The following is a 17,419-nucleotide window of genomic DNA, read 5'->3' on the forward strand; positions in this document are numbered from 1 at the left end:
TTGCACTCGTCTCTTTCCTCTGTTTGTAACGAACGTTGATGTATCGACACGAAGGAAACGCCAAAACGCAGGATGAAAAAAGGCACAAAAGAAACCAGTCGACGGTAACTTGATGTGACGACTTGTCCAGGTATTGGATACTGAGGATTAGTCGAGAATAATGACGATGGGATGATTCTAGTGTGAATTCTCTCGGTCTGGCAGAAGTGAAAGTTCTTCTCGTTGCTGGGTAACCGGGTTCAGTACGCCCAATCTTGCGATTTCTTTTGATAGTAGGCGAGTGGAGTTACGCGCTTGGTCGAACGTTGAAGTCTCTCGCGATAATCGACTATTTTTGAGTGGAAATCAATGTGTAGAGTTCATTCATTTTAGCAACGTCAGGGATCGAAAGAAAGTGACGTTGCCAGACTGTCAAAATGATCCTTTTTATTGCTTACGAAATGAATTTTGAGAATCAATGCCATAAATGAAGCCCATTCTGAATTCTGAAAAGACTTACAGTGGAAATTTTGTTCTCTAAATACTCAGTATAAAAATTGATGAATATACCTTTCAAATGCCATCTTGATGGAATTGTGAGAGAACTTGAAAAACCTACTCTTCATTACATTCTCGAAGTATATAACAAATAATTAAATCAATTCTTTATGAATTCAATAGTTTATACAAAAATACTGATAATCATGAGGACAACAAATGAAAATCAAATCGAAAACCAATTCTTATTACGAACGAGATAAATACCTACGCACAATCAGAATATGTATTGGGTGTCCCAAAATTCGTTGTCTAGTCAGGAGACCTCAGAATCCCTTCGAACTAGAAAAAAATGAATGGCAGATTTTTGGGCTCGATTTTTGAGAGACTCAATTTGGTGAAAACTACAACCTCATAAATTCAACTGTTTTCAAGTTGTACGAGAAAATTTGAAATTGGCGTGAAATAAAAAGTTCTTATATTTTCTTTATTTCTGATGCTATGAACATGAAATAAAAACATTCTAAAGGCACTTTTTTTTCAGTAGAATCTATTGGGGGAATCATTTGTTTATATCGCGATTAGTTTTGGAGTTATAATACAAACTGCTTCTTTAAAATATAAAACAAAAGTTTCAGTTTAACACAGCAAGATCTCTGGATTCAACACTGTTAGATTGTTTTGTTTGTAGCTTGTTTCATTGTATTATCTTGGAAAATTTGCTAGTAATATCTCAAATTTTAATTAATTAACATAAACATAACCTCAAAAATAACATCAAAGTTTTGCAGCTCTGTAATTATGTAATAGTATATTCTAAAACAAGCTGCTGAATGGGCACTTATTCCAACACGAATGTGAAATTCGAGTTTACGAACGCATGAGTGTTGGAATTGCCTTCTGCAACGAGTATTCGACGATATTTTCTCTATTTCAGTCAGTTTTATCAAATATTGTCGGAATTCAATGAAAAATTCAGATGAAACATTCTAGTGAAATTAGTATTGTATCTTGGCAGTTGGTGTGACTGTTACGAAAATTGACAGATTACGGGATTTGAAGTTGAATCGTACGTTTGGAATTTTGAAATAATTCATAATTACGCATTGAATTCGTGAATCATTTCTGACGAAATTGATTTAACATAAACAGAATTAAGAGAAATTGCAAATAATATCGTAAATCATTTCACGAAATTCCAATTTTATCACATTGACAATTGACGTGTGTTGAATTTTGATAGGATTGGAAGTCTGGGTAGACAACCACAAAACGAAGAATATAACTGAAAACAATGCTGTAATGAACTCATTACGATACTGAAATAGAGAAAATATGTTGTAGAAGCACGAAATAATGAATATAATAATAATAAAATAATATTTCCATTTTACGTGAAAATTTTCGAAAAATGTTGAATGTTGCGAAGGCGATTGTAAGTGGCTTCTCACAAAATAACAAAACATGATTTAAACAATTCATATTCGTAGCTGGAAGCTGGTACGAAGCCCAACTGTGGAAGTATTTGAATAATCGAAGGATCATATTCAATCTTATCATGTAAAATACATCTATCCCCTAATAGCCCAATTACAATTTCAAATCATCTAATTCATATTCAAATTCATACACGTAGGTCGCATCAATAATGATATTCTCCGATTAAGAATCCACAGGCATCTTAAGCAGAAATTGTACTCTGGATGTCACTATAATTGTGAATAAATAGTGGTTCAGATAAAATCGGAAAATGGCAGAATGAATAATTATAGAACAATTTATGTTCGTAGCCATATACAGTGTACCTGGGTCGAGTACCTATCTGGTGGACTGTTCTTTTAGTACAGGCAGATTATTACTATATGCAAACTAGGATTGGTGCAATTATTTCTCTTAGTATGATCCATTATGTGGTGAATAGGTCTTCTTGGACGCGTAGGAAATTGGTTTATGGGCTGGGTAAAACTGGGATTTGTTACTGATTCAATGTTCTCAAAAAATTCTGGATCTTGTGAGATTAATACCAGACAACATTGGAAAAATAAGTTTTTTTTGTTGTAGCACTGAACCGAAAATGTACATAAATTCAATGAAAACGTTCATTCATTGATGAATTCAGTCATGGTTTTTCAACTGATGAACAATTATACAATGAGAAATGGTTTGTCATGTGAATGATTTTTTTTCATTGTATCAAGGAACAACTTCCATTAAACTAATCAAATATTGAGTTTATTATTCGATCAAATGAATGAATTTTTCTTTATTGAAATTGCCTGAATTCATTGCAATTAGTACAGCTATAGCCTGTAGAAAACCTTGACTTAATTTCACTTAACCTAGTTTTCTTGGTAATGAACATAAAATTAATTTTCAATCAACAAAAAAAAAAGATTTCTTATTTCATAAAATGAAAGTTTCAATAGAATGCAAAGACAAGTCATCTGTCAACTTCCCAGCATTAAAATGAGGGGGAACAGATAACCTAGTTTTCTTTCAACCACATTCGCAGAAAAAAATTACCATTTTCCAATTTATTCTATAGATCGTTCAATGTCCTTTTATAATTCACAAATCAATTATTCCACCATATTATTGTTTTTGTTATTCTTTTTGTTCATTTACAGAATCTAGAAATTTTTATAATTAGTTGGAAAATATTCACATATGCATATAAATAAACATTTGGAATCTGGCATAGTAATAACATAATAACAAACAACAAAACAACAACAAATTTCGTAGGAAAAGTTGTTCAGAGAACAAGATATTATTATTTTTGCTTTATGGTAGTTGTTTCTTGTTTCTGTTTTTTCTTGATATTTTCCTTAATTTTATTTGGGAAGAGAGTGGAGTAGAATTCCCAGATAAACGTACTATAACCGGGTGAAGTCCACATTTGCTACAACCTCTACAATTTTTTTTACCCTTGTGGTTGGAATTTTGAATAGAATCCCCTGTTTTTTTTTTATAGCAGATCCTAAATACATTCTGTAATCAATGGAACAGATACATTGTAAGGTCGTTCAGACCAAATTTAAATTCGATTTCAGAGCCAACTGAGAAGAATCGTGAAAAATTGTTCCTACAAAACTTTTGTATTTTTTGCTGTAAGGATTACCATTTGAAATTCCAAAGTTGACCCCCCCAGAAATGAGAGAGGCTGTAGCATAAGTAGACTTCCTTCTCAAAAATTTTAAACTTTTATTCGAAACATTTTTCCGTAAGATGTTTCCTTTTCAAGATTTTTGACTGATTCAACTTGAAAAATTCAGCTGATATTATCTATTTTTTGTTATTGCAAATGAAGGTGCTATTATTATATAGTTCATACTAATAAGTGCCCACACTTTCACTTAGAGTATCTCATTCTGATCTTACCAAAGCATTCAAGTGAAATCGACTAAAAAAAAAATTTCGCTCAAATTACGAGATATATCCCCGTAACCCCGGAACAAACGTATAAAACAAAAGAGTAACCGTCGAGAGAGCAACGCATCGACCCATACATAAATTACATCGTTTTCGACCACAAAAACAAGGGAACCGTTTCCAATCCTCAGAAAACGAAAAAAAAACGGACGGGTTCAAGTCCGGTAGGATTGATGGATGGACGTTGTGGCGATCAGAACACGATCCAGAGTGAGTCCCCTAAATCTCCTCTGTCACTTCGCCAACATGTCACCACGGCAATTGCGATTCTATTTTCGTGAAATTTGCAGGTCGCAGCCTACGTGATCTGAATTGTGATGGGAGCCGGGGCGATTCGAGAAATTTGCAATTAGTTGGCTATGCTCGGAGGAAGCGGATTTGGTAGAGAGTTCGGCAAGTTTTGGACGCCGGACCGGAAGAGGTTAGGTATGAATCATGATGTAGATGAGTTTTGGTAAAGGCTTTGATTTGATGAATGGATGGTTTTTCCTTACGTGATGTATCGATATTTACCACTTCTGGCGATATGCTTGAATTACTAATACGCAGTACCGGATTCAGAGAATTTTCATCTTAAGCGTCGAATAAAATTACCATCAAAATTTTTTTGAATTTGAGAAGGTTTCAATAATTTTCTTTCCATATTCCTCCGATACTAGACGTTTAAATGAATGAATTCACAAGATAAAATATCAATAACATATTACAATACTATGAGTACCTATTAATAGGTAATTTTTTCATCATAATTATCATTTAAATCATTGAAGTATACTTCAATGTTTGAACATAAAATGTAATATAATACCTATATTATATTATATTTTTTGTTCAAACTCTTGCACAAGAAAGACGACAGGTTGTGATATATCTTCATTACCTACTCATATTTTGAATAATAACCAGTAAATAAGGTATAAATGAGAAATGAGTTAATCATATAAGCTTTTATGTACCAAAGATTAATTTGAGAATTACGTAGGTATAAAAATAAATTTTTAGTGTAGATCCAGAAAGCACCTTGATATTTCTTCTTTCAATAAAATGATGATATTAACTTATGAAATACTTGATTAGGTCTAAATTGGTTTTTTTGAATACTAGTTTCCAAAACATAAAGGCTGTGGTCTATATTCATATTCTCGATGTTTTATACTGTTTTCTGATTTTTTCCTGTAGTTTCAACTTGACATGTAGATACTGTCTAGTTGTTGTTTGCGAAGAGACCAATAAATGAATAAAATATGGGTTTTGTCTGGGAATTGTCTTATTTTTGTATGAATCATCATAAGTTGACAAGACCGAAGACCATATGATTATCATTATAGAAAATGAAAATGCCCCAAGGTGTTTTGTTTCGATTAAAGAAGAAGGTACCTTTCTAGGTGGATAGGTTTGAATTCAAGCAAGTTTATCGTTGAATAAACCTCAATCGTGAAGGTTATGAGCCTGTAAGCGATGTATGAAATGGATCAAATCAATATTCAATGGGAAATTGTTTTGAATGAAATTAACTTTCTCAAATTTTGAACTGGGTATAGTATTTCTGTTACTAGACCCGTAGACAGCGTTATATGCCATATAACTTCAAAAATATTTATTGACGCAATCAAAAATACTCGAATTTGTACCTAACCGAATTCTCGATCAAGGTTAAGTAATTTGAAACCACAATTGTTGGAAAACTCTAATACATCGTGGAAGGTTATTGAAATTTCTATACCTATTTGGGATTACTTTCTTATGGTGATTTTGTTAGACTCAAGAAAATACTGATGTTTTGAAACAATTGTAATAATTCCGTTATAAAATGTGTTTGTTTTACATAAAATAGTATTTTCAATGTTTTTCAACATCACGTTATCAGTTTCAACATATGTTCACGTTTCATTATTGTTTGATATCTCTCAATATGATAATTAATTAGCATTTAAGCAGGTGGTTTTCGTTTGAATTGATTGATCTAAGTTGTGAATAAATGAAAATCTACAATTTGAAATATTAAGTTGAGTTCATATATTATTTGAAAAATTGAAACGAAATATTACTTTCGAATATAAACATTTTACCAAATGCAATTCTTAGAATGATTGATAAATTTCCTAACAATCCAAGATGTACTTATTTGAATATCATTAATTATAATATTCCAATTAGCAACAACAATATTCTATATATAGTTGGTAATGTTTCGTTATAGTTTTGTGTTTAGCATGGTATAGGTAGTGAATAAATGTCAATTACTTTCTTTTTGAGAATTCATGATATGGAAATGTTTAGAAAAAAAATTGTATTCATTAAAATTTGAATGAGGAAATTCATTGATATAATAATCACTTAATATGAATCAATTAGTTATGCAAATCCTCTTCAGATGATTGAAATCAGTATTGAGCCATAATTTCCATTTGAATAAATTCGAATTTAACACATTTCCACAATGAATCCTCAAAAATATAGAAGGGTCGAAAAATCCAGGTCACCTATAAATTGATCTAAGTTGTGAATTGAAATGGAAACCCACAATTTGAGATATTGAAATGAGTTGATATTATTTGAAGAATTGAAATGAACTACTACTTTCGAATGTAAACATTTCACCGAATGCAATTTTAAAATGATCGATTTTCCTAACAATACAAGATGTAATAATTTGAATATCATTAATTATAATATTCCAATTAGCAATTACAATATTCTATCTATAGTTGGTAATGTTTCGTTATAGTTTTGTGTTTAGCATGGTATAGGTAGTGAATAAATGTCAATTATTGTTCATTTGAGAATTCATGATGTGGAAATGTTTGGAAAAAAAATTTTGAATAAGGAAATGAATTGAGATAATCACGTAATATGAATCCATTAGTTATGCAAATCCACTTCAGATGATTGGAATCAGTATTGAGCTATAATTTCCATTTGAAAAAATTCAAATTTCACACATTTCCACAATGAATCCTCAAAAACCTTGTAGGTTCGAAAAATCCTAGTCTCCAATAAAAAAACCACACAACCGCAAAAAAATCGAACCAAATTTAACAAAAATCCGACGTACCACCACATAGATCCCTTTCCCCTGTTCTTGTTCCTCCCTCCAGCCACCTCACCTAGGGTGAAAGCACACCCGCAAATGAACAGAAACACGTAAACCACTTTCATATTTTTAAAATTCTGTCCACCCGCGCACTAACCGGCACGTCCACTTCACTTCAAAAGCAAAAAATAAACAATATCACCTCAATATGACTGAGTATTTACTTTACCGGGGTACATTGGAGGGGTGGCTTACGAAGGCAGCCGATCATTTCCGAATAGAGGCGGAGCATGAGCACAGAACTGACCACCCACAGATGAGGTCTTTGTTGCACTGAGATGAAGTGAGGTTGCTCGGTGCTAGCACGTGTGGTCCAGATGCACGTGGATGCTGGCCACGCCCAGTTGAACGAGATCCACCAATGACGATGAGGTTACCGCCTTTCTCCGGTTTGAGTTATTAAAATCAACGCCATTGAACAATAAGTTCTCTAACTCACAGAGAGAGAATGTATCTCGCCTATTTCCTGCAAAACTTTTCTGTGCTCCCTTTTTTTTTTTTGGTATGGATTCCGTTGGGTCCATTCTTTTTATCTTATTTGAACAGTGGCGTGCTATCGCATTCCGGGTCGTTATTCCGGGTATTCACGCTAATTAATGATGAAGGACTAGGGGGAGGGGATGTTATTAGAGCTGAGCTTCAAAGCTGTGAGTAAAATGGATCGATCTGCCTACATTCCTTCATTAATTTGAGCCTGTTTTTAGATTTGTTACTATGCCACTTTCGTTTATTAGATTCGAGTAGGGGTTCATCAAGTCAATTAGCTTGACATTTAAACCAACTACGTGACTTGAAAATCAAATTATAAACTTAACCTAACCTAATCTAAACGAACCTGTCCTAACCTAACCAACTACTTGACTTGACGACTTGTCCACCAAGCTCGTGAAAACTCACATACTGGACTCTTGACTTGGCATGATTTGATATATTATGTTTTGCTAGACTTGATATCAAGCTACTTGATATTACTTGAGCTTGATATGCACCAGTCGCACAGTATATATTTCTTCGAGCTCGTGCGCTCATAGACAAAATGATCATCTTCAAAGGTTAAATACACTGAGATCGTTCGACATCGATCTCCAAACTTCATTTAAGAAAGCTCCAATAAATCTAGCGAATGAAATGGCTATATTGAATAAGCAAATATCTGATTGAACCACGTGGTGACAGTTCTTAACATATTTTAGAATAGTGGAAGAGACCCGAAAACATTTTTCCAAACGAGGCTAAAATGGCCAAAGATTTTTATGAAAGCTAATGTTTTCAACTCCTGTTGAAAAACAATTTTCCATAGCTGCTCTGATTGTTACAAAAACCCGCAATGGATTAGGCGAAAAATTCATAAGATGCCTCATGTGTCTTAGATGCTGGGTGCAAAATGATGATCTCGAGGAAATTATCATGAAAGGACATCATTTTCTGATCCACCTTGTATATTTTATATAACTAACTGACGAGTGATTTTTCACCGTGAACGATAGAATTGGTAATCGACAATTTCGGAATTTCAGTCATCTTGATAGATGCAGTTTGATAAGAAATACATTTATAATAAATATATCAGTTTAATTTAGAGGATGGTAAGATTATCAATCGTAATTGGTATTGATATCCCACAAAATATGTGAAAATAAATAAAATTTCACCGCTCAATTTTTTGGGAATCACTGAAGAACTTGATATCTTTGGACTCACCCTGTATATCTTCTATGCGTGCAAACATCATTTTTCCCAATAGTGGACTTCAATCAACCATATAAACAGTCGATTAAGTTTACATATTCGAAGAAGTTCCTTTACAAAAGCCATTTGAATTTTTGGATGAGTTATTTTAAGCGCCATCTATAATCTAAACAGTTGAATTTAGATTGGTCATGCAATGAATAACTCGAGATCCTGATCAAATAATCAGATTCACGAGTTTTACAGCATAATATGAAAAATTCTCAAATGAGCTGTGATTTTCATAAAACAATTCAACAAAATCTAAACGTTTTGGAAGCGTGTATCTTTTTATGATCAAGGGCATAACCTTCTGAACATATCATAAGAAACATAAACATAAGAAACGTCAAAAATTAATATAAGTGTTACCATAATAATAATTTTGAATTGTACAATTCCCAATGAAAAACTTTATATAGGTAAACTGAGCCTGGTTATCCATCAGTATCAAAATGTATCTAAATCACTGGTAGATGTTGGAGAAAGTAGGCTCAGGTACTTCCAGATCTACTAGGATTTTTTCAAAATTGAATTGAATTAAAACAAACAAAGGATATCATTGTCATAATAAGTCCTAGATTCTTTTTAATTTTTCAGATTAATATACATAATTGCTATGACTGAACTATACTGAAGTCTCATTATATTGTAATCAATACCAAAATCAATAAAAATATCAATCATAATAAACTTTTTTTGAAAATTGTTTCATCAACAATATTGATACTGATAACCTAGAACTTTCGATATTTTTACTACCAATAAAATTGGAAATCTACCTGTAAAGCCTAGAAGATGAGTACATTGTACCATGTGTCAATTTACTAGGTGCTGAGACACGTTAATTCAAATTAAATAAAAAAAAATTGGCCATCAACAATTTGAGGATTGCATGGTGTAACTGAGCTAGAAACTTTCAATTGTGTAGGGTAACAAGCCCCATGACAGAAATTAATATACTCGTTGGGGACAAAACTTTTCTAATTATTTTGTAGTCCCTTCTGAAGTAATGAAAAAGTGTAACTTAATATTCCACTAAAATAAATAGCTACTGAAACTTAGTTTAAACAAAAACCCACGAAATTATAAACATTGAAAATTCCCACCTAGAAAACAAAAGTTTAATGCAAACTACATACACTTATTCACTCAATAGAATAAGATCGTTCGTAAAACAATTACTATTGTACGCCACTGCCCTATACCTAGAGAGAAATTCTCTCATTCTCACCTGATGCAATCCCCTCTTCCCCCGCTCATGCTACGCTGCTGGATACCCTTCGGCCGCGTCTGAATGGGTTAAAAAGTCCAGGTAATGATCTTCTCTGAATGCTTCTGACGCATTTGTCTGGAGATTTGTGTGAGAGAGTTATACGCTTCTCGAAAAAAAATTACAAGTCCCATGATTAATTTTGGGAATGATCCTCGTAACGCATCGGACCGCTAGGAATGAATCCCAAGCATTTAAATCTCAGTCTAAAACGTCTCGCAAATTGAACGCAAGAATGTTGTACGGTCTCGCAGAAAAAATAAATTTTCTGGTTTCTGTTGGACTACTTCGTGGTAATTTCTCTGATATATTCTGCTCCATTCGTTCGATTTCCCACATTATCAAGTGAGGCGATGGATGGGAATGGGATACCACCATTTTTTTATACATTCTGTTCAAAATAGTTTCAACAGTGTTAAAATTTTATTGAATAAATTTAGTCCTTCTCGAAAAAAAAATTTTTTTTGTAAACGTTGAAATATTTGTAAAAATAACTTTGTTTTGTTTTATTTGGAGTTCAAATTTAAGACTTCGTTGATTTTTGATTTTGTATCACTTGTCCTCAAAATCCTTGCCAACTTCTCCAAGATGAAATGGGTTCTTTTTTCATCAATTCTTACTCTTAGTGGGAAAACTTAATTTTATATAGAATTCTATTGAAGCTGCACACTTTTTCAACAGATTTTCAAATTTTATTTCATTAATTCGGTCCTTACTTGACGAGAATTCATCATAAATAAAATAAAACAAAGTTATTTTCACGAATATTTCAATATCGAAATGTAACCTACGAGTAACGTATTACAAAGATACATGGATTCATAACTAACAGGGTACTGCTATTTTATTGCTTTCAGTTATTTAAAATGCTAGTGCATACACCATTTTGCAACATTTATGAGTAAAATATGTATTGATAGGTAAATTTATTTCGTTGAACGCATTATGTTGATTCTCAAATTTTTTTCATGTAGTGTTCCGAAAATATGTAGTACCCGGTAGGTTTTACTTTAACCAAGTAGTTCACGATGAGTTTTTTCCTCCACCTATTCCAACGCTTTTTGAAAAAATAAAAAAAGTTTGACCCTCTAACTTCTAGTGTTTTAAATGTATCAATCGAATTTTTAAAAGAGGAAAACTTCAAGATACATAAACAAAATCCCTAGATTTTTGTCCTGTGGTTCCACTTGAATAATATGCTTCTGAATAAGTGAAATAGCTCAACTTCGTGACTTGAAAATCAAGCTCGTGAAAAATTACATACTTGAGCTTGACTTGACTTGATTTTAGATATTTATTGCTTGACTTGATATCAAGCTACTTGATATTACTTGAGATTGATATGCACAAGTTGCACGGCATATATTTCAGCAATCTCGTGCGCGCTTAGACTAAATAAAGGGATTCCTCGAGCGCCGAGAGACTGAAGCATTCGCCAGTGTGACTTTATTAGTAGTTTTCTCACATTTCAATGGAATCTATTGGTGTATTTTGGTAGTTTCAGAAATATCTTTCCAAACTTGGCTAAAATAGCCAAGGATTTTTCATCAACGCCATCATCTTCAACTCCTGTAGAAAGACAGTTTTCCAGAGCTGCTCTCACAGTTACAAAAACCCGCAATAGGTTAGGTGACAAATCTATAAGATGCCTTATGTGTCTTAGATCCTGGATGGAAAATTATGAAATCAAACAAAGCCTGGAGGTTTCTCAATATCAAGAAATTTTATAATTTTTCATTTTGTTATGATTTATAGTGATTTAATTTATGTTTCTATTTCAAACAAATTGATACTCTCGGTTCTTTTATACAATAAATTCAATAAATAGAAGTGTTTTTTGCAAGGTTCCTTCTAATTTCATCATTTTTTATTGATGTGACACTACACAATAAAACTGCTAACAATAAAGTAGCTTGATGATTCAAGTACTTGATAAATAAATACTTTACTTGACTTGAGCTTGAAGAACATGACTTGACTTATGCTTGACTTGAAATTAAGTAAAACTCAAGCCAAGTAGCTTGAAAATCAAGCCAAGCCGTGAATCCCTAGTTTGAGTAACATATATCACACATGAATATGACTATATCTTCGAATAAAATTGAATTTTCAAGAAAAAATGTGTTTTACTAGTTAGGTTCGAGAATTATTGAGTGAAGTGTTGTGTAAATCTAAGTTTTCATTACCAGGAATTAAAAATTGTCGAAACAGCGTTAAACGCAAGTACACATTCTGCGAATAAGGTTATGGTAACTTGAACCTTAGTATATCAATCTCAGTACAACCATTGATCGAATTGTTGAGTTGAGAAGCAACTATAAATAACTGAATCCTAATCTTATAAAATCCCATTTTGAAGTGTCGAGTATAAAATTGAAGGAAAAGTCTATAAAACACTTCTGTTCTGTATTTTATCAATGTTTTACCATATGACTATGGAACCTTAAAATCGTAAGTTTTAGTGAGCAATTAACCAAACTGTAGAATTATGTTATCCACCTTTTTTCAACTTTTATTTAAGTTTTTCGCTCAACTTCATATATACCTACCTAAGAGTATAATCTTTTTCAGAATCTTTGGTTTGATAATGGCGAATATGCCGAAACATGTAACCGGATGATTCAATATACAAGGTTCCAACAACAGAAGTGTTTTATAGACTTTTCCTTCAATTTTAACTGAATCCTGACGAAATCAATCAGAAATAAAGAAAAAATGCCGAAGCAGAAATACCACATCGTGCAACCAAAATTTTTCACACAATCAACTTCGCCATAAGAACCCTGTTATTACAAATTACCCCAGCAAGATCTTATCTTGACACCTTCAACATGACTTGCTATACAAGTCAATTAGTCGACAATATTCTTTTGTAACTGACCATTATGAGCAACTGAAACTGCTGGAAGAAACTAAAGGAAGACCATCTAGAAACTGCACGTTGACGAGAAAATTAAAGGGGATGGATGATTGGTTGGATGAAAGCAAAATAATTGTTGATTTAGAATTTGTGGAGATGGTTATCCCACGCTTGTCAAAACCAAATAGTTAAGATGAAGGGGGATACCATATAAGTTGATGTGTTAATGAGATGATGGATAGAAATTGGTTTTATCGATTTTTTGGTTGGGAATTTATTCTATTAGGTTCTTAAGGGTTTTCTTCCAATGGTCAAATGAGCAAAATGACGCTTCCATAAAAGGAACAACAATTACAACTAATTTTCTTATCGTATTCCCTTGTGGAGATATCAATTTTTAAGCCGATTTTATTTTAATTATGACAGATAACTTATGGTATATTACCGATGTTATTATTCTTCTTCTTAATTGTTTCAGTGAAATTAGGGCTGCACAGTTTCATTAATAAAGGGTGTTTTTTTTTAGAGCTATAGAACTTTAAATTGCAATAAAACAACGATGGATTATTCGATTGACATGAATTTCATTTATCCGCAAGATAATCTTGTGGCATTACATTCTAAATATGAATTCTGGCATATGACCGCCACGGCTGGCTCGGATGTAGTCCAATCTCGACATCCAATTTTCGATGACTTTTTCCAACATTTGTGGCCGTATATCGGCAATAAACGGCGAATGTTGTCTTCCAAATGGTCAAGGGTTTGTGGTTGATCCGCATAGACCAATGACTTTACATAGACCTACAGAAAGTAGTCTAGCGGTGTTAAATCACCAGTACTTGGAGGCCAATTCGCAGGTCCAAAACGTGAAATTAGGCGGTCACCAAACGTGTCTTTCAATAAATCGATGGTGGCACGAGCTGTGTGACATGTTGCGCCGTCTTGTTGGAACCAAAGCTCCTGGACATCATGGTTGTTCAATTCAGGAATGAAAAAGTTAGTAATTATGGCTCTATACTGATCACCATTGACTGTAACGTTCTGGCCATCTTCGTTTTTGAAGAAGTACGGACCAATGATTCCACCAGCCCATTAGGCGCACCAAACAGTCAGTTTTTCTGGATGTAACGGTCTTTCGACATACACTTGAGGATAAGCTTCACTCCAAATGCGGCAGTTTTGTTTGTTGACGTAGCCATTCAACCAGAAGTGCGCTTCATCGCTAAAAAAAATAAAATGGACGAAGTGCGCGATACGTATTCCGCACAGAACCATTATTTTCGAAATAAAATTGCACTATTTGCAAGCGTTGTTCAGGCGTGAGTCTATTCGTGATGAATTGCCAAACCGAACTGAGAATAAATCACTTGACAGCTGTTAAATCGGTCGCCATCTTGAACAGTAATGCCAACTTAATAATAATAATAATAATTGACTTTATTCCCACAATACAAGATCAATACAAATAATTTTACAAAGAAAAAAAAATAACCTCGAAAATGTGAGAATAGGCGGAGTCCAGTGATGCACCTAAGTACATCTTCTGTTCAACTCAACCTAACTTAAAGTTATATACCTCGAAATAAAACACCCTTTAGAAAAATATACAAGGTGTTCCATTTGAAAAAATGAAGTTGCAATCAATATGTTGCCCACTCTGTAGAAATTTCGTTTTGTGAAATCATTTTAAAAAACATTAGTCGATATCGCGAAACTTTTGTAGAAAACATTTCTTTATACCTCTTTTAGTAACAAAGTTAAAGGGGGGTCAAATTATAGTGAAAAAATTATGATGGTGCCTATATAAAAAAGCAGAAGGGATAACTTTCGATTAGATTAACGTATTTTGTGGTCTAAATTTTCTCAGAGAAAGTAGGAATTCTTGAACGATTTCAAAAAAAAATTCTACTCGATGGGACAAATGAAATAAAACAAGGTTGTGAAGTACCTGCTTGGATTCAACAACAAATCTGCTAAATGAAACTGCTGCAAGCACGTATTCGTGAATTCCTCCGTTTCCACTACTATGTTGACAAGAACCATCATTCAACAAATATATACCCAAAACAAATGGCTGAATGAGATTTCTCGAGACCTGCAGATGGCATATTCAAACTAACGGAGTGGAACTACATTAATGTCCTAAGTAAAGATACGTGTCGTACCAATTGACACTCTTGAAGTTTAAGTGCATTATAAACGATGGGATGCGGTCCAAACAAACATTCAAGGGTTTCCGAGTATTTCCGAGGTTTGAAAAAACAAAAGGAATTTTTGGGGAGAAAAATCAGTCTGCAGGTTTTACATGAGTTGTTCAGCTTCTACCTCTTGATTCAATTATTTTAGCAACTACCTATTATTTATGGTAATGAGAAGTAAATAACTTGAATGTCTTACATTTCTCCATAAATGAAGCATGAATTATAATGACGAAGAAACTGCAACACCCCGAAGGAGCAGTTTAAATTTGATTTTTTTTTGGTGAAACATAGATAGTATAGCAAGAAGTAAATGAAATTTGGAGAAAAAAACGAAGGGTTTACAATTTTCTTTAATAAATTTGTTAATAATGTGTTTGTCCACCGCGATTATCCTTGAATAGTCTGCGAAATTGCTCTTTTCGTCTTGGGTAATAATAGTACTAAAATATAACACTTGACACTTTCCCCTTATCTGCTATGTCCGCTTTATTTCTTAACGATCCCTCAATACAGGGTGTCCCTAGTTATCGTATACAGGCAGCAATATCTAGCTTATTTGACAAGATAATGAAAAAAATAAAAAAATTGCTTAGAATAACATCAAAGTATCTTTCCAATGATGTATAAAAAAGTTTCTTACATTTGACAGCCCTGTGGTAGCTACCCCTCACTTTTTAATTTCAAATAGTACCCCATGTATATTATCAGTGAAAATTGTGTGTCATTCTATTTGGAATACAACGATAGCACATACTACCGAAATAGGCCTCGGTTTCGGCGATTACTTCTTCATTGGCGCTAAATTTCTTTCCAGCGAGCATTCTTTTGAGGTCTGAGAACAGGAAAAAGTCGCTGGGGGCCGAATACGGTGGATGCAGAAGCAATTAGATGCCCAATTCATGCAATTTTGCCATTGTTTTCATCGATTTGTGACACGGCACATGGTCTTGATGAAGCAGCACCCTTTTTTTCTTCAAATGGAGCCATTTTTTGAAGAATTTCATCCTCTAAACGATCCAATAACGTTATATAATAATCTTTGTTGATGGTCTGGCCCTTTTGGAGGTAATCAATGAATATTATACCTTGCGCATCCTATAATACTGATGCCATAACGTTGCCAGCTGACTGTTGTATTTTTCCTCGCTTTGGATTCGGTTCATCGTGTGCAGTTCACTCAGCTGACTATCGATTGGACTCCGGAGTGAAATGATGGAGCCATGTTTCATCCATTGTCACATATCGACGCAAAAATTCAGGTTTATTGCTCAGAATCATTAACACGTTGTTGCTTTTGATCGATTGTGAGCTCGCGCGGCAGCCATTTTGCACACAGCTTTCTTATGTACGAATATTCGTCAATGATATGATCTACACGTTCAGATGATATCTGCACAATGTCTGCTATCTCGATCAACTTCACTTTACGGTCATTCAAATTTATATTGTGAACTTTTTTTTTGTGTTTTCGTCGGTGACAGCCTTTTTTTGGGCGTTCACTGCGTTCGCCGTCTTCGGTGCTCATTTCAGCACGCTTAAACTTAGCACACCAATCAATGATGTTTAATTTTCCTGGTGCAGACCCCGAAAACTCTTCATCAAGTCAAGATTTTGCTTCAACTGTATTTTTTTCCTTCGAAAAGCAATATTTTATAACACGAAATTCTTCTTTATCCATCTTTTTTCAAATAACAAAAGTAGCTACACTCACAACGCACTATCTCACAAATTAATGGTCGGACTGCTGTCAAATTTTGACACGTATCGTTTGAGGGTTGGTACTAACTAAAAATCATATGGATTTAATACTAGCACCGCTATCTGTGCATCAGACGGGGGACTTTTCAATTGGCCTATTATGTATTTACATTATAATTATATAAATAATTTGAGAAATGACTGAACTAAAAGTAGCTCCTGTGCTTTGGTTATCTGTCAGGTCAATAAGAAATCAACTCAAAATTTTCGAGTATCCGAGTCGTATTATATGCATAACAAACGGGTCACTCGACTAGGTGATGACCTCATCAAAGGTTGACTTTAAAGAGTACGAAAATTCGTTAGCATGTCTGAAAATTTAATTAAATTCAATGAAATATTTCGCAAAACCAAGCTAAGCAATTCTGTCATCCGAAATGAACGAATATACCACAAAATCTCACACACTTAAAAATCCTGAGACATGAATGACACTCACCATGAAAGGAACCAGAAGTTTCCACTCACCCATTCATAAAAGCCCTAGCTGTTACTCCAGAATACTACTCCTTCAGATCGATCAAGGTTAACATGGAACACAACAAACATCTACCAAAAACCATCTGGGTCCCTAATACCGCAACCAACACGGG

General features: G+C 33.6%; 1 protein-coding gene across 4 annotated transcripts in view; it reads right to left on the minus strand.

The window, feature by feature from the left end:
• LOC123677373 (protein Wnt-1) overlaps positions 1-17,419 on the minus strand; it is a 157,929-nt gene that overhangs the window by 34,629 nt on the left and 105,881 nt on the right. Inside the window, exon 1 of one of the 4 annotated variants that reach the window (XM_045613859.1) lies at positions 6,965-7,278. The exons of the other annotated variants lie outside the window; for them this stretch is intronic. Within the exon in view, the coding sequence (XP_045469815.1) occupies positions 6,965-7,068 (104 nt within the window). The 5' untranslated portion in view covers positions 7,069-7,278. Of the gene's footprint in view, positions 1-6,964; positions 7,279-17,419 lie in introns of those variants that run through there. 4 annotated transcript variants of the gene reach the window in all.

Source organism: Harmonia axyridis, chromosome 4 (assembly GCF_914767665.1).
Source record: "Harmonia axyridis chromosome 4, icHarAxyr1.1, whole genome shotgun sequence".
Taxonomy (NCBI): domain Eukaryota; kingdom Metazoa; phylum Arthropoda; class Insecta; order Coleoptera; family Coccinellidae; genus Harmonia; species Harmonia axyridis.